At 45.6% G+C, this 18729-nt stretch overlaps 1 protein-coding gene across 6 annotated transcripts in view; it reads left to right on the forward strand.

Annotated features, from left to right (window-relative positions):
• LOC133345853 (la-related protein 4-like) overlaps positions 1-18729 on the forward strand; it is an 81963-nt gene that overhangs the window by 50167 nt on the left and 13067 nt on the right. For 3 of the 6 annotated variants that reach the window (XM_061556884.1, XM_061556887.1, XM_061556886.1), the window contains exons 2-8: positions 971-1133; positions 3677-3778; positions 6550-6643; positions 11344-11480; positions 13534-13637; positions 16245-16355; positions 17742-17795. In XM_061556884.1, coding sequence (XP_061412868.1) covers positions 971-1133; positions 3677-3778; positions 6550-6643; positions 11344-11480; positions 13534-13637; positions 16245-16355; positions 17742-17795 — 765 coding nt within the window. The remainder of the gene's footprint in view (positions 1-970; positions 1134-3676; positions 3779-6549; positions 6644-11343; positions 11481-13533; positions 13638-16244; positions 16356-17741; positions 17796-18729) is intronic. The other 3 variants (XM_061556889.1, XM_061556888.1, XM_061556885.1) reach the window with 3 other exon arrangements.

Consider the following 18729-nt stretch of genomic DNA (forward strand, 5'->3'; position numbering starts at 1 on the left):
AATGAAACAAAAACCAGTATCACGCATTTCCCCATTTTTCGTGAAGGAAAGTGCCTTTTTTCTTTACCTACCTCTTGCCCTGTGGACGTGCACTGCAAGTTTGTGAATCGGCGAATCAGAAGTGTACGACGAGAGAGTTCGCATGGCCATTGGGATACTTTTGCATTTCATGAGGAGAATGGTGTACCCTCGAAACCTGTATCCGTAATGGTCATGTTGGAACGCAGTGATTATATCAGAAAAAACGTCACAGTGTTTATCATCGGAAGTACCGCCAGTTAGAAGATACATATTTAAAGGAAAAGCAACGTTTTGTTCACTTATACCTCGCCTCACTGACATCCCATGTTGCTTGTGATCTTGCATCGGGTTTCCTGCTGTGTGTAGGTATGTATGTTGGACTTCTATTGCACCGTACTTAGCCAACCGTGGTAATCGTGCCACAGCCGATGTCACTTCACGGCGTGCGCGTGTCACGTCTGTGCCGTCCGTATTTGACACCGTGTACGTGATTGTGGTGGAAATGTGCGATGTGTTATTAATGTCTCATGCGTATGCCTACATTTTTAAGTGTTTACAGTTCAATCATATCCCTGTTCATTAAAAAAATCTATTTTTAAAATATTCAAATGAGTAAACAAAAAACAGTGCTGGTAATTTGCCTTGTTTTTATTTTAAGCAGTGATTCTTCCCGTTTCTTTCACCTTAATGGGGATAAAAAAAAGACTTTGTAAAAACATGACAACAGAAATGTCACTGTTGAAGGGAACTGGAATGTCCTTTTCCTGCCACGACGTTCACGGTCGCACCAGAATTTGCCTACCCTGACACACGCCCTCCGTGTGGATTATGCAATAACGCATTTGTGGTTGCACGGTCTAAACCGATGCAGACACAGTCACGTGGGTTTTGAGTGCTGGCGTTGAATTTGTTTTTTTTTATATCGTGCTTCGTTTGTTTATCTCTGCAGGATGGCTGCCTGCCTTCGGGCCTGAACCCATGTGCTAAGGCTTGGCAGAGCCCTCCAGCGGGAGCAGCTGGCCCAGCTACAGCTGGAAGTGAGCCCTCCGGCAATGGCCTGGACGCACCCAACGATCAAAGTTCAAAGAGCCCTGTTAACGGGCTGGACGGTGGTGAGCGGGCATCAGATGATTTGCGGCGCACGCTTCCCTCGTTATTCGCGAGGAATACGTTGCGGAGATGCTCGTGGAGAGAAAATTCTGCGGATAGTGATGTTGGCCTATGATTTACCTTTAATAAATACGTAAAAAACTATTAAATACATGAAAATGATCGTAACGCATCACATGGTCTGACATCACTCTATTTTCATAATTTCTCTTATCCCTTTATCTCATCACTTTACCTCTCAGAAATGTACCTCTCAAAAATGTACCTCTCATCACTTTATCTCTCATCACTGTATCTCTCATCACTGTATCTCTCATCACTTTACCTCTCATCACGTTATCTCTCATCACTTTATCTCATCACTTTACCTCTCATCACCTTATCTCTCATCACTTTATCTCTCATCACTTTACCTCTCATCACTTTATCTCTCATCACTTTATCTCTCATCACTTTACCTCTCATCACTGTATCTCTCATCACTTTACCTATCATCACGTTATCTCTCATCACTTTCTCTTTCATCACTTTACCTCTCATCACTTTACCTCTCATCACTTTATCTCTCATCACGTTATCTGTCATCACTTTCTCTCTCATCACATTATCTCTCATCACTTTCTCTCTCATCACTTCATCTCTCATCACGTTATCTCTCATCGCTTTCTCTCTCATCACATAACCTCTCATCACTTTATCTCTCATCAATTTCTCTCTCATCACTTTACCTCTCATCACTTCCTCTCTGATCACCTCCTCTCTCATCACTTTCCTTCTATCTCTCTCTCGATGCAGTAGTCGTGTGGAGTTCCAGACGCGATTCGTGGATAGCCAAAATCCGGATAGCAAGTTCGTAAATAACAAGGGAATACTGTACAGCAATTCCTCGCTTAACGCGGGGGTTCCGTTCCTGAAAATTGCCGTGTGAAGCAAATTCGCTCTAAGCGGGAGTTATTTTCCCATAAGGAATAACAGTGAAGGTGGAACTGCCATTCCAGCCCGTAATTTTATTATTGTTTTTATTTTTTACGGTGCAGTATACTGTTTTACATGTCTAGTTTAAAATGTGTTGTGTTTATATAGTATTTCTATAAATATGCTATGTGTGACGGTCATTGATTTAAATATGAAGTGTGTGAGGGGAGAGCTATGGCGGATGAAAAAGACGAGGAAAGCTAAATGACGCGACACACACAAAGATGCAGGAACACACAGTGAGGATGGGGAAGGCACGGCGTGTATCACAGCGCGCATCGGAATCACAATCTTTATCTCAGATTCAGCATCACCGAACAACGCTCCCAACACCCACGCTGCTCAGTCACGCTCCAGACTCACGTTATAGCGAGTAGTCCGTCACGCACTACACGCACGCTATAATGAGTAGTCCGTCACGCACTACACTCATGTTTTAGCGAGTTGTCCGTCATGCTCTAGACTATCGTGAGTAGTCCGTCACGCGCTACACTTGCGTTATAGCGGGTACGGTGTATGTCCAGCAATAAAGCAAAAGAAAAAACGCGTTAAAGTTAAAACGTGTGGTGTGAATGCGCGGTAAACGGGGATTTACTGTACAGTATCGTCCTGCCAAGATGTCGGAGCCATTAATAATTTAAGATGTCTGAATATGTAAATTTTAGAATTTCGTAAAAGACCTTGAATTACAAAGTTCTTGGGGTCTTTTTTTGTACTTTTATAGTGAATATATTGAGCTTCTGAATTTACATTTCACATTAGTGTACCCCCTAAAGCGTGGAACATCACATTAAACATTATCTGCCGTTTTCTGTGATTGAAACTTTTAAAAGAAATGTTAAGCAAATGTTCTTTTACAAATGAAGAGATGAGAAACTGCCATTAGTCCTTTTTTTACGGTTCTTTTTTTAAATACAATTTTCCATTAAAGAAGGGAAAGGCATTTTCCAGTGCAGCACCCTTTGTTAGCCATTTCTTAGAGTAGTATAGTCAGTCTGTCTTATTTATAACGCAGGACTGGCTAAGATTGTTTGTAAAACTGTTTAGTATTTTACAGCATTCTCACAATTGTCTAATTAATGCTGGGATATATGCCACTTAGACGCCAGGACTTGTCTGCTGTGTACTGACGACAAGTTATGTTTGCCCCACAGACACCAGGTTCTTATCCCTAGAGACCCCCATTGCCTTGTTTGAGGCCCGCGTAGAGCTAAGGCATGGGGGAGGACTGCTGCCTCCCCCCCACTCTATGGCCGTTTACCCCAATGGTAGTTTTATTCATGTATGTATGTTGCACTTCTTTTGCATCGTACGTAGCCAACCGTGCTAATCGGAGGTACGGGGGAAGGACAACAAACTAAACACAAAAAGCAGTTGTAAAGAAATTAGTTTGTCAATCTAGATGATTTAAACGTGCCTAGCTCCAGTGGCTTCCTAATGTCGGAAGAAAGAGCGGTCCAGACGGCCGCGGAAGCGTGTCTGTAAGCGCGCGACGGGATTTTCAGAAAGGTGTATTTCTTGTGATGTTCTTGTGCTGTTGTCCTGAGCTGTGCGTCTGTGCGTCCTGCAGGCAGCAGCAGTGCCAATGGCCAAGTGAAGGATGTCATGCAGTGTGCTGTGGATTCACCCCTGGCCGATTCATTTAAATCGCACATGCACGTTGCCAGAGATGGTAAGCTCATAGGTCACGCCTCAACAGCACTGTTAAGGTCTAACCAAATTACACGGAGATGCTGCTTTGGCAGTCATGTTACAAGCACAAATCACAGACAGACTCAACAATGTTATGGGTTTACTCTCCAACACACCGGTGTGCTGTGCTAGTGTAGTGAGTCCAACGTTGTCTTAGGGAGCAACACGTTTTATTAAACTATTTGCACAACATACTCCAGGCTATTGATACAACACACCCTCGGGTGGTGACCACCCAACTAACCACACTACGGCGGAACTAGACACGATTCCACTATTCCGGTCCGGACCACAAGCTGGGTCCTGGACCGCGTGGCTGGAGGCTTCTTCAAGTTTGACGTGGGTCTCCTGCCTCTCCGACAGTAAGAACCCCGAGCCCCTTACAGGGCCCCCCTTATATTGGGCCGGGCTGGGGCTGGCTCCACTTCTCGCCCCGCCCACCTTCTCAATCTCTCTCTCCCTTGCCCGAAGGCTCTCGAGAGTTCTTCTCGGACCATGTGACCACCCATTGGCCCCCTCCACCAGTGGACCCCCTCCAGTATCTTCCGGTCACATGTCCCCAGGTCAGCCAGAGTATCATGCCCCCAACGTAACCCTAGCTGGCTGACACTCTCTCGCTCTCTCAACGGAAGCCCGCACCGCACGCTGTGTGTGGTGCCACCACGCTCACCCAGCGCTCACCCAAGCCCCCACTAGGGCTGGTACTACACCCCGTGTCCGGGATGTACACACAACAGTAGACATCCCGCCATGGCCTCGCAGGTCCGGCACCACACAGTGACATTCCCAGTCACTACACTCGAATTAATTGCCATATTTTGTTTACACGACAAACCTTACTAATTGGCTGTCGGGTGGTGGCGGGTTTAACGACACGTTTATATGTATGCAATCTAACCCAAAAACCTCTGTTATAGACTCAACAAGTGTATCAATAACGCCGTGACCTTCAGAGGAAAAGTATATAATAGGCGACTTTTCAAGGAAATGGACCTTTTTCAGAGTACACAGAGGTAGGGGATGTTGACTATTACGTTTGCTTTCAAGGCCACGGTCTTATTGGTGGATGTGTTGAGTTTTTTTGTTATAGGGTAAACAGAAAAGTAAAAAAAAATATTAAACGAATAAAACATTTCCACGAGGTATTTTTTCATATTTCTGTACGTTCACAGTTCCGAAGGTTGGAGACAGAGTGATGTTTGCCCTCCAGAAATGTCAAATTGTCCATTTCAATTTTACCTCTTATCGTACCTATTGTAACCGGCACTCTCATTGTGCGTCCAATGACCAAATGTTTACTGGGCATCTGTGAAAAAGAGCTTCATAGCTCATCGGATTCCTCCAGTATGAATACTGATTCTGTTCACTCGACTGAGCCCCTTTTAATCTTGATTTGAAGCTTTCGTGACTGCAGGAATCCATACTCTTTGGTTCTTTCGGTAAAGTCACATAGGTATAAAATAGCCCCTTTTTTTGTTCATGCAGTCGAGTATATTCGTCCACCTTATTTGTGATTTGCCCTCTCGGGAATTAATTTCCGAATGCAGGAGCTGTCACCGTATGGAAATTGAAATCGTCATGGATTTTATAGATTCTAACTCCCATTCTTGTATCTCCATGGCCTTCGGTAACGTGTCACGTGAATGCGTGTACTGCCAGTTTGTCAGATTGTTAACGCACCGCACAACGCACGCCATTGCCAAGCGACATGAAACGTACGTTGACCGTATCAGCAATACTGCACTTATGAAAGCCACAATGCTGCTGAGAACAGAGAACATCGCACGCAGGACAAAGCGCTTTTGTTTACGCGGATTAAATCTGACGAGCAAATACCATCAGACTTTTTAGTGATCAAAAAATGGTCACAGACAATGGCATTTCATGGGTCTGTCAATTGCAGATAAGACAATGTTACTGAGAGGAGGCTTTTTGCAGTCAGCCACTTTTATGTGTTGACTTTCACCTTATTGGCTCGTTTTTGTGAATGATATTTGCTGCATACTAAATTCCAGTAAACACAATCATACATCATCCTTGCTTCATTAACACGTATTCAGTAACAAGAACCTATTTGGCAAAGTATAATGTAATCGCATTTTTATTGATTAATTGATTTATGAAGTATCTAAATACAATTGTGAGGTTCTTACATGTTTATATTTCAATTTTCTCTGGAAATATTATACGCAGTCTTTCACGAGCAATATTACGATTCATGACTCGTTTATTTTGGGTTAGATCGTCGTGTAGCTAAAATGCCAAATTATATCCTATGATGATTAATGGTCAGGTTGCTAACCATACATTTTACGTGACTTGCAGGGTATTGTGGGTGTTTTTGAGTAACGATGTCATTACATGTTGCACATTCTAAATATCTTTTATTTACTTATTAATTATATTTTTCCTAAATAATTGCTTGAGGTGGAACATCTCTTATCGAAGGGTGTCAATTTACACATACATATCTAACGCGTTTCCACTTGCACCCATCTCTCCTAGTTCGTGGTAGTTTTCATTGGCTGAAAATCACGAGATCCACGTGATTCTTGAACGTCGGTGTCACCTGTCCACTGGTCTTGAGCAATCATCTTGAGCTGCGGAACATGTGTGCAGAGAGTTTTACTCATTTTCATTGGCTGAAAATGACCTTGGGTGTTGGTGAGAACACGTGGTTTCTGTTGTCACTGCTGTGGAACAGCGTTGAGACTGCTTAACCTTGCGTGTGCAAACTCTCTGTGTGACCAGCAGGACAGGGAGAGCAAGCGGAGTCTCTGCCCGTGCTGTGTGGGGAGGAGCTCCGGGAGGCTCTGCGGAAACAGCTGGAGTATTACTTCTCCAGGTACGCGTGTAAGCCGGTGAACTCTTCCTTGTGCTGTCCAGTTGTAACGCACAATTTCAGAATCTTTACAGTCAGAATCTTTATTTAGACCGGAGTAATCCCATGAGCTCTTGTTCACTGATGTCCAGTACGGGTGGGTCAGCAATTGTGTTCGGCTGAGATCCGAAGTTTCTCTCCGGCTGCTGCTAGAGCCGTACTGCATAGCTCTGAAAACCTACACGGAAATATTACTCACCTCTCGGTCGCCGATACTGAAACAGTTTTTTGTCATTTTACCTCTGATTAGCACGGTTGGCTACGTACGGTGTGAAAGAACTTCAATATACTTATCAAGTAAGGCCCACTGAGCTATATAGCTCGATTTGAGAAGCGACCAGGACACAAATTATAGGTCAATGAAATGGCTTGAATTAAATGGTGGAAATCTATAGCAGCCAAATACTCTAAACGCACGTTTTTGAATGAGGATGGAAAAACCCGAAGACCCAGAGAAAAATCCATGCGACCACCGAAGAACATACAAACTCCAAATATACAGCAGGCGTCAAGGTCGCGATCGAACCCACGAGCACCTGGATACCAGGCGAGGTAGTGAACATCTCGCCACTCTGGCGCCCCTTACAACTTGGCAAGAAGGTACAATGTTGTTCGCATAAAAAAAGAGCAAAGCGAATTGTATTAAAGTTATGAAGAAGGTCCCAGCAAATGGCGGAAATGTCGTACAGCCCGTAAACACATCTGAGATTTGGAGTGCACAACCGCAGAAACCTATGCCTGTAGTAATCTCGGGAATTCTGCACCAGAATCGTCTCTCCTGGGGGGTCAGCGGTTACTTCTCGTCAAACACACACACGCAGGGAAACAACAATGCCCCTTGTTAAATATTTTCTGTGCTATCAGGTATCGTTACTTCCCCAGGTAGTGTTAAAACATCGACCACATCTTAATATATCAGCCTGTGCGAGAAAAACAAGCGATCGTTTCACTTGGTTTGCGTACGTTGTTTTGTTGTCTACAATAGACATGCGAAAAACGTAAAGTAAAAATGTCCGGCAAAAGAACACACTCATTGGGTTTTGTGAATCCATAAAAATGTAAACTCGTGAATATATTACTAGTACCAATAACTGAACAAACTACAAGAGTGATTAGTGACCAAGATACGTCAGCTCGCTACACTTGAGAGCCCAGTTTAATCACAGGTGGCTTGCCTGGATTTGAACCCAGGGCCTCCAATGGTGCCAGCTCAGCATTCCGACACCTGAGCCTCCCGGCCATGTCTGGGCAAAGGAATCTCGACTCGTGCTGGAAGTGATGGGTGGGGGTTATGCTCGCACTGCAGTGAAAGTCAAAAAACAAATCCGAACAGTTTCCCTGCTGCACCAAGCAATGGCATAGCACTGCATTGCCATTGGAGACCCTGGGCCAAGTGGTGGAAATTCCACATTGCCACGACGGGGTCAATCTATCCACTGTTCACTTCCCGTAAGAAAAAAGGTTTCCTTGTTATCAAACCCGGGCAGGATATCAGCGAGCGTTGACTCCCACGTGGGATTTGAATGCAGAGCCTTATAGTCGTGAGCCAAGCGCTGTAACGTTAAAAACTCCACTTTCTTTTTTACTTACGCTGCATTATAAAGGGAACATATGTGTGTGCGTATATATAGCAACGTCCATAAGGTGTGATGATGTTGGTGGAGGAGGGTGTGGTCCGATATGGTAATTTTAGGTAGTAATTACATTATCATGACCTTTAAACCGGTTGCGCTAGTAAACTGTACCCGGCATGGCCCAATGAATTGTTTACATTAATATTTGCCTAGCCACTGTATCGGACGTGTAAATTTAAATTGGGTCATAAATACGCCAGGCTACTGCATATAAATTGGTGACATGTCATGCTGGGTTTAACCATTGCCATTTCAACTTCAGACTTTGTGGGGTTGGTACAGAAACACGTTTGTGCGCATCACATTTCATGCAGTGAGTTTAGCAGACATGCTTCCCCACACCCCCTACACCCAATAGGTTTCTCAACGAAGAGACAGCGTTGTGCGTTGATTAGAGTACATTACCCAGCGCAGGGAACTCACCATGGCGGCCGCTCTTGGCATGCTTAGGATTCAGGGGAAATGCCTCTGGTGTTCGCAGGAGAGTGAAGAGGGTTCAGTTTATTCTGGGAGCGATGTAAATAATACCGCACACACCCCTAGTTTGGCATAGAAGTGCCATTCATCGCTTGCCTCCTGGATATTTGCGTCGGGCGTGTGTGGGTCAATCTTTTGATTTCCCGTTGGAATAGTTTATTTTTTTTTTGTTAATACATTGCCTGAACAGTCGAGGGCTGTAAGACCGAGACAAGCGGTAGCCAACGATACGGTCTGGAGCTGTGTGAAGGACCCCTCTTGCCGACGACCGGTTGATGTTTCACAATCTCTTCCCCAGTAATTTCCCCTGCCCTATGTCAGCTAACGTTTCATCAACCCATGGGCCCCGTTTTACATGTTGGCACTATTTTCAGGTGGTATTTGTGTATATATATAAAAACGCTTGTGGTGCCGTTACGGAGATGTTTTCTCTTCACAGTGGGAAGGTTTCGATCTCTAACCTTGGCTGGAAGTTGACTCGACGCATCATCTGTCTGCAGCCAGTTAATATCTGTGCCTCTTTGTGACAAACATATTAATGGTTATTTGTCCTTTTTGGAGAGACTGTCCTCTGCCATACGAATGTGAAACTTATAAAAGCGGCTCTCGGCCACCAACAAAGATGAGCATCGCCCGATGCTAATTCGAGGGCCAAGATACACCCTGGCGTTTTTCTGTGGTTTTCTTTGGAGAAAAGCGCCAGATTTTACCGCCAAGTGTGAACGTTGGTCTTCGCGTCTTCCTGTCAGATTGTTTGAGAGAGCAGCTGCCGGTGGGGCGGCCACGTGGAGACGGCGACGTTCGGTCGGCCGATCGGCGCGCCCGCAGTGCGGTTTGCAGCCTCGGCGCCGCGTTGGCGTTGTGACGTCGCGGCCGGGGCCCTGTGCAACGAGGCTAAAAATAGGTTTCTGCTGCTTCAAAAAGGCGCAAGAAACCGGTGACATTTGGGTTGACCTTGAGAAAGGCCGTGTCATCCGTGACAGCCACGTTTTATAGTTGCGTGTGGGAGAGAGTGAATGAAATACGTCTTCTTTGATGAAGCGAGTGGCCTGCTTATATATCTGCTTGTTTCCCACCTCGCCTTCATTGCGCATTGACACGGCACTGAATCATGACAAGGCGATAGATACTCTGCGTGTTGTGATGCTGTGGAAAGCCAAATCGTATTCCGTTTTATTACACCAATATATCTTTACCTGATATGCGATACAGTGAAAAACTGCCACAGTATGTTAAGATGCTCCATCGGACGTGACATTTCAAGACAGGACTCGGAAGATGTTGGCTGCGTTCTTATGTGTACATAATGTTGTCTCCGTAAGTTATTCACGTGGTTATTATTCCATGTCAAGTCTTGTGATAGGATGCCTTGACGTATCTGGAATTTGACAATGAAACTAATTATTTTCAATAATTCCTCTTGTGTCAAAGATTAAAAAGAAATCCCATGAAAGAGGGTTTGTATGTCTTCATCCCAGCCACTCCCAAAAGTATGCTTCTCCATCTAATTTAGACCTGAGCTAAAAGCGTGATATTTTTGGCACTGAAATATCGGGCAGTATGCAGTGGGAATTTGACCTTCACAAATACCAACGAATGCCCTTTACCTCACCCTTATTGCCTCTGTGCCAGTGAGAGAACACTGACCATTTTCCAGAATATTGGCTTGAAAAATCTTGCACAGATAAAGAAGACCTTGACTCTTTGGGTTCCAGTAAAATGCATAAACAAAAATATGTTTTAAAAGGGTGAAGGTGCTGCCCTGCAATTGCTTGCTTATGCAACAAAATGTAACTTTTTATTTTAGCAGGTGAGGCCCACTGAGCTATTTAGCCCTTTTTCAGAAGCGACCCAACCACAAATTATAGCTCAATGGCTTATCACGTGGACATTTATAGCAGCCGAATAATAAACTATAAATATATTTTTTTATTTTACCAGGTAAGGCCAACTGAGGTGTATAGTTCTTTTTCAGAAGTGACCGCGCCACAAGTGATAGCTCAACGAAGTGGCTTATCACGTGGAAATTTATAGCAGCTAAATACTTTAAATGCATGTTTCTAAATGTGGAAGGAAAAACCAGAGGATCCGAAGAAAAATGCACACAACCACGGGGAGAGAGAACATGCAAACTATATAGGCGTCACGGTTGGGGATCGAACTCACAACCTGCATACCAAGCGTGAGAGTTAACATCTTACCACCGCGGCACCCACTGTTGGTGGACAAAGGTGGGGTGGAGGGATTTAATTATCTTGCCCATTTGGTTCAACTGCCACGCTGGCAGATCAAACTTAACTGTGGCAGCATCCCTTACCTTCAGTAAACAAATGCATATACCATTCGTAGCTGTGCTCGCAACGTGCCGGGTGAATGCATGTTTCTAACCTGTTTCCCAGTGTTTGAGTTACTATACCGTTTTATTTTCACAATACAGTACGGTACTTTGTATGGACAGCAGATGCCACCAATGTGAACGAGGCACACGTGGGGTAGCTGATTGTGCGTCTCCCAAGGCCTTGATTGTGACACACAACTCGCTTTGCCTTTCAGGGAGAACCTGGCCAAGGACTTGTACCTGGTAGCCCAGATGGACGGCGAGCACTACGTGCCCATATGGACCATCGCCAATTTCAACCAGGTCAAACGGCTGACCACCGACATGGACCTCATCGTCGAGGTCCTCAGATGTACGTTCACTGTTTCCTGCCACCGGTATTTGTCAAACGGGAGGTTGCGGCTTCACGCGTATGTTTAGGCCGCGTGACGATCCGGCCAAATGTCTGTGGTGAGACCCCACCACCACTGTCTAACCACCATCGAACTACCACCCCACCAGCACCCCACCAGCACCCCACCAGCACCCAACCACCACCCAACCACCACCCAACCACCACCCAACCACCACCCCACCACCACCCCACCCCATGTGGCCTAAACCTTGTAAATTACGCAGTCTCCCCTCCTTAACCTCTGTCCATTGCTCTCTTAAAGCCTCACCTCTTCTCCATTGCCCCCCCTCGCCCCATTCACACCTTCCCAGCCCTCCCCTAATCTTTCGTGATCCCTGAGTGCCCCTCTGCCACTGTCACTCATTCCTCAATCCTTGTAGCATGCCCGTGCCAGTGAAATCATTCCATTCTTTCACCGCTTTGTAAGGTATGTTAAGCGCCTTGAGTGAAGGGGTGCTATAAATATAAACTTGATTATGTTAGATCGAGTCTGTAGGTTTGGCCTAGTGATAAGGCTAGCACAATAGGAATATATGTGTATAGACACGCACATAATGGATTGCGTGCAAATGGAATGGATGTAAATTGCATCATCAATGGGTTTAAATGGATATGTGAGGGTTTGGGTTAACTGAGGTTAACAACTTCAGATTTCACATAATTCCATTACTAATGCTGGCATGATACTGAATCGCGAAGGTATGCTCGCTGGATAGCGTGGCTGGGTAGCATAGAGGTCAATTGACTCGCCAATGTTCCAATTAGCACAGAGTCATCAGGTCTGCTTCTACAGCCACTCTGTAATTGCTTTTGGGAATTACGAGTAGAATTATCACACCTTGTGTCTATGTATTCATGTTGAACTTCCTTCGCACTGTACACAGCCCACTGTGCTGATTGGAGGTGCGGGGGAAGGACATCAAACTAAACACTAAAAATAGTTCTGAAGAAGTTTGTTTTCAATCTAGATGATTTAAAAGTGCTTAGCTCCAATGGCTTCCTAATATCCAAAGGAAGAGCGTTCCAGATGGCCGCAGAAGGGCATCTGAAAGCGTGTGATGAAGTGATCGTCTTTATTCGATCGTTAGCCAAAAGCTTCTGCGATGATGACCGGAGTTCGTGTGATGGTTTATGCTCCTTCACAAAATCAGCAAGGTATTGTGGTTAATTTGTGGCAAGCGCGCAGAGTGTGTGCAGGACCGCACACTCAGTAGCCCATGCGATGGAACAATCCACCTAGTACCTGCACGCGAGCAGATTTCATCGCTCCTGTCTCCCTGGTGGACGTTGGGCCTGCATAGGGCCTGGTTGGGCGACCACCATATAAAAATACACGTGTAATGGGCACTGCGGACAGTAGAGGGCAGTGCAGCGAAATCCATTGTACTCCGATTCACCAACCTGCCATGGCCAGCGTGGTGAAATATGGTTGAACAACTCCCACGGTTCACAAGGCGTGGTGGAGACCCTCATCCTGCAGTGTTTTGACAAAATAGACTGTCAACATACAGGACTAGCAAGGGCGACTGTAATGAATGAACGACTGATTGCATACACGCAGAGTACAAGTTCGCTCGGCGGTTTTTCGTGTCACGGTTAATTAGGAAGCCACTGGAGCTATGCACTTTTAAATCTGAATTGAAAACGAATTTGTTTAGAACTGCTTTTTGTTGTGTAGTCTGTTGTCCTTCCCTCCCCCGCACCTCCGAATAGCACGGTTACCTACTTGAAGTCCGAAATAAGTTCAACACATATACATAAATAGACTCACAGAGACCCATGGACTCACACAGGGACCCATGGACTCACACAGAGACCCATGGACTCACACAGAGACCCATAGTTTGTTATCCTATCCCCGCACCTCCAATTAGCACGGTTGGCTACGTACGGTGCGAAAGAAGTTCATCACACATACATACATGGTGAGGGTGAAGTTGAGGCCTGCGGTTTGAAATGTGTTTGACGTGTGTCCCTAACAAGAGGCTGCGATGTCATTGTCCTGCTGCAGCCTCAGCGATTGTTCACGTCGATGAGAAGGGGGAGAAGGTGAGGCCCAACCACGCGCGCTCCGTCGTCATCCTGCGAGAGATTCCCGAGAGCACTCCTGTCGAGGTACACGAGTGTGTGTTTGTGTGGTGTGCGCATGCGTGTTATGTCGACTCAGCCTCAAATAAGTACTCTGTCGCGGTGTGTAAACATCGCCACTGCGGAGACAAAAGCGACCATGCGTGGTGCTGGCCACCCACTCCCTCGTGTGCCGTGCCGGCCTTCATAGGTGCTGCTTGCAAACAGCATTTGTCCCGACAATCGACAATCTGTTTATAATATATGGGGGATCTTTGTTTTTGCCCTACCAATGAAGGGGAGCGGTAGTGTAGCGTTTAGCGCACTGCGCTACAAACCCGGCGACCCGAGTTCGATTCCCGCTCATGACCAAGACCAGTGATGAATATCTCAGCTGGTTCTGGGCCTCCCCTAGGTCGACTCAGCCTCAAATGATTACCTGGTGCGGTGTGTAAACATTGCCACTAGGGAGACAAAGGTGGTTGGGCATGGTGCTGGCCACCCACCTCCTCGTGTGCTGTGCCGCCTTTTATAGGTGCTACTCGCTAACAGCACTTGCCTAAATAGTCTATTCACACACACATGTTGATGAATGTTCATTGTTATCTGGCCTCCCATTACCAGCAATGGGGCAAACCTTCAAGATTATGTGTTTCAGCCATTGTTATTTAGCCAGGAGAGCCTCACTCACATGAGTCTCAACACTCTTTTCTTCAGGAGGGTTCCTGCCACATTTTCACAAAAGGGGGCGATATCTCTCCGTCCAATCCCGGTTGAGTAATTCGCAGGTCAAGTTCCAGAGTTGGGATGCTTGGCCAAAGTGTTTTTTTTAGTTATGGGAGGAAGCCGGAGAACCCGGGTGGGAAACCCGTGCATAACAGGGGGAGAGAACGTACAAGCTCCACACAGAAAAGATTCCTGAATCTGTAATAGAACCCAAGGCCTAATTGCTGTGAGACATGAGCGTTGCCACTCTGCCACCCCAAATGTGGGCCATAGTGGATAATTAAAAAGTGTCGCAATGAATTTTTAGGACTGATTTGTAACTACATATAGCAGACGATACTAGAAAGCCATGCTCAATAAATAAATGCAAGTGTTTTATTCGTTTTATCAAGAACATTTCATTTATCTCTATATTAGTAATGTAATATATCTGCTGGCGGTACCCCTCCAACCCAGCTTAAATATACGCTGCCAAGCTTGGTGGTGCTCATTCAGACGCTGTCTTTCCGACAGACCTGTTCTTCACCTGAGGACGGCTGCTTGCGTTGTGGCCGAAACGTCGTGAGAATTGTATTTTATTATGTTTTATTATTTTATTATTTCCCTTCTACGTGACGACTTTACCGAACGAACCAAGAAGAAGAACTAGCAGACACATCAAGAGTCTACTGTGGGCGGTTATTGAAAGTGGGACTGGATAAAAATTACGCAATAAATGATGACGACGGCAGATTGGGGGCACTTTAAAGGATCTGACCTCGATGATGAGAAGCAGCGTAGCAATGTGACTACACAAATCTAGAATGAATACACATGAACGCTTTTAATTTGTGCATATTAGCCTCGACCCGCACGTTGTGACGTACGGTCAAAACCCCCATGAGCGACACAGCCTTGGGAAGGCCTTCATCTAGCAGTGGATCGATAATGGGGCTGTGCATTCCTGTGGGAGCGACCGAAAGATTGAATACTTAACAAAGCGTGGCTAAATCTAATTACTCATCCGATAGAGTTTTAATTCAAATGGATTCCACATTCTTTCTGTGATGGCTCATAAATTAATTGGCATCCCTTGCGCTGCACCATTGCTCTGCGTTCGCCAGTTTGATGCAGTGTAGCGGGGGATTTAGAGTCTTCGAATCCGCATCACAGTCCATGTTCAGCTCATGAAGCATAACAGCGATGGGGTCAGTGCTCAATTCAAATCCTTCCATGTACATTTTAAAGTATTGATATGTAGAATCTAAACTAAACTATATTTTATTTTACCAGCTAAGGCCCCCACTGAGTTACGTAGCTGTTTTTCAGAAGTGATCTGGCCACAACTGATAGCTCAACAATGTGGGTTATCACGTGGAAATGTATGGCAGCCAAATGCTCTAAACGCATGTTGATTCTAAATGTGGAGGGAACAACTGGAGGACCCGGAGAAAAATCCAAGAGACGACGGGGAGCGATACGCAAACTCCAAATATACAGCAGCAGCAGGCGTCAGGGTTGGGATCGAACCCACGACCTCCCGCATACCAGGCGAGGTAGTTAACATCTCGCTACCACGGCACCCTGTATAACAGGGGGTCAAAATGTTCACGTTTAAAATTGATGTTTTCGAGCATACATTCAATGTCTAAATGAACCGCGCGCCACTTTACGTGAACGTGACGAACTCTGCATCTAATGCATATCAGGTTGAAACACCGTTGCTATAAAAAGACAGAGATCCCCCCCCCCCCCATTCTGTTGAGGCAAGTTAGACTGTTGGGTCACGTACTACCAGCAAGTACGTGCTAAGTGGCCAATGAGTGTTGCTATAAATACTGCTTTGTGCTGCGTGTGACCCCGGTGCATTGCGCTGTTTGCATTGTGAAGGAGATAAAGATAGCATTGACATGATATTGTGTTTGTGTGTGTGTCTGTGTGTCCGTGCAGGAGGTAGAAGCGATATTCAGCAGTGAGAACTGCCCCAAGCTGAGCAGCTGTGAGTTTGCTCACAACAGCAACTGGTACGTGACCTTCGACTCAGACGAGGATGCCCAGCAGGTGAGGTCATGTCGCACATAGAGGCGCCTGTGTCTATATGTGGGGCGCTGAAATGGTGTTATGGCTCGCGCACCTGACCTCAACTCCAGAGGTCGCCGGTTCGACTCCATCTCCTTGGCGCGGCAGTTAATGCAATGGGGCAAGTTTGTTTTAATTCCCTCGCCTCTGTCCAGCGAGCAGTTTGTGTATGTACGTTGAACTTCTTCCGCACCGTACGTGGCCAACCGTGCTAAACGGAGGTACTGAATGGGTATAAATGGGTACACCGGAGCTGGCCGATCAACAGGTCACATGTGGTGAGGTCAAGTGTGGGTACTCTCCAAAAAGTCGTCTGGCCACCGACCGTGGGCGAGTGGGCCGAGTGGCCTCAAGAGGGGCTCTCAAGAGCGCATTGGCGTGAGCAAGCAATTGCAGGGCTGTACCTTTATCCTTTGTTGACAGCTACATATATATGCGTATATATACACATGAAGGTACACCAAAAGGATTTCGGCTAACCCCGATGAAGCACGGGGATATTTTGTCCCGGCTTTCTCTGAACCACGTTGAGTCCCACAGCAGCCCCTTGTTGTCTTTCCCCGACGGACTTCACGGGGTTATCGACGGCTCGTGAGCCGATCTGTGTATTGCATCACGAAGTTCTGCATGTTTTGTGTAATGCCTACTCCGTTTTAGGACTTGGCGAGAACCCAGTTTGACCTTGGGTAATGGTACAGTTAATTAAGCGTCATTAGTTTTCGTAATTTGTTTGAAATGTAGGTGGTGACATTGGCACACAATAACCTAACCCCTGTAAATGGAATCGGCGATGCGGAGCAGAAGTTTGTTTGTTTTTCAAACGTAACTTTTTGCAATTTTAACACGTAGTAGACTTTCGCGACCAATATTATCCATAAGAGGGTTTTTTTAGTTAGATCGCATAAATATAAATGTTATCATTAAACCTGCCCACCACCCGACACAGCCAATCAGTAAGGTTTGTCACGTAAACCAAGCCTGCCAATTAGTTACTAATTCAGCACACCAGTGTGTTGGAGAGTAAAAAACTCACAACAATTGTAAATGTTGTGGGTTGTAATTGTAAATTTTGTGGGTTTACTCTTACATTGATATTGAGGCGATCTAAACGAAAAAACCTTCTATGATGGATATTTTTTGCAATGGAGGTAGCGCTCTAGCATAGGTGGCTAATATAGTGCATTTTGTGTGTCATAGCAACAGGCCAAAATTACATCCATTCTGTGTTTTAATCGTAGTGGTCATCTTGAGATCACATCTGGTTCTCTGGTGTAGCAAAGTGTTAGTCTCAGCTGGGGCCACAAACGTGGCTGTGAAAAAAGGGAAGTAAAATGTATATTTTATTGAGCCTGGTTTGATATATTGCAGGCGTTTAAATTCCTCCGAGAAGAGGTGAAGACATTTCAAGGCAAGCCCCTCTTGGTGAGTTCGCGTTGTGCGCCACACAGCGCCGACCGGCAATTTTGGTCGGAGATTTTCTCAGCAAAACGATATATAAAATTACGTACATCAGGGTCAATGAAAATGGACAATATTAATACGGGGGCATCATTGTGGTCGTGAAATCCAGACAGCCGGGACATAAACTCTCCTTGTCAATTACGACCACATGGCAATCTCCAATTGATGGTCGATATTGGGATTCACCTTCTATTATCATTGACAATCTTATAACACTGTACTGTCGTGTCCTTTATCTTGGAAAGCTTTACTGAGAGTGTACAGCCGACCGTGCTTAGCGGAGGTGCAATACTTGCGTAGGAAGTCCTGTCATGGGAAGTTAGGCCAGTTTCCCGAAATTAATATTTATCGCATTGTACGAGATTGGAGTATTCAGAAAAAAACCATGCAAATCAGTGGAAAAACTTTGATGTGCGGATTATGTCAATCTTGTGGGACATCTATGTCAAGACTTTTCATGTTTTCTAAAGGCCCCCAAGAATTTCCAGCAAAACATTGCGTTTATAATTTATTCTAATTGCACTGTCAGCATCATGTCATGTGACAGAGCCCATTCAGAACTCTCACATGGCGGTGCATACTGCATGTGCTGGAGAATGGCCCGCAGAAGCAGCTGTGACAGAACTCCATCATGGGACCTCCTTTTTGCCATTATCAAAGTGTAAAGGAGAGCCGACACAAGGTTGCAGGGGGTTCGTCTTTTATTCCTTTTCTCCCATCCACAGCTGTCCCCAGCCGCCCCAATCTCGATCCCGCCAACCAACCCCTCTTCCCGCCTGTTCTCTCCCTTATATCTCCTCACTTGCTCCTCCCCCTTCTCCTGTCACCGTCCCACTCCTCCTCCTATTGGTGGGAATCCTTTCCCTGATACCCCTACAAAAGTATGAATAAGAAG

The sequence above is a fragment of the Lethenteron reissneri genome, chromosome 23, assembly GCF_015708825.2.
Source record: "Lethenteron reissneri isolate LAM-NWPU_2019-01 chromosome 23, ASM1570882v1, whole genome shotgun sequence".
NCBI classification, from domain to species: domain Eukaryota; kingdom Metazoa; phylum Chordata; class Hyperoartia; order Petromyzontiformes; family Petromyzontidae; genus Lethenteron; species Lethenteron reissneri.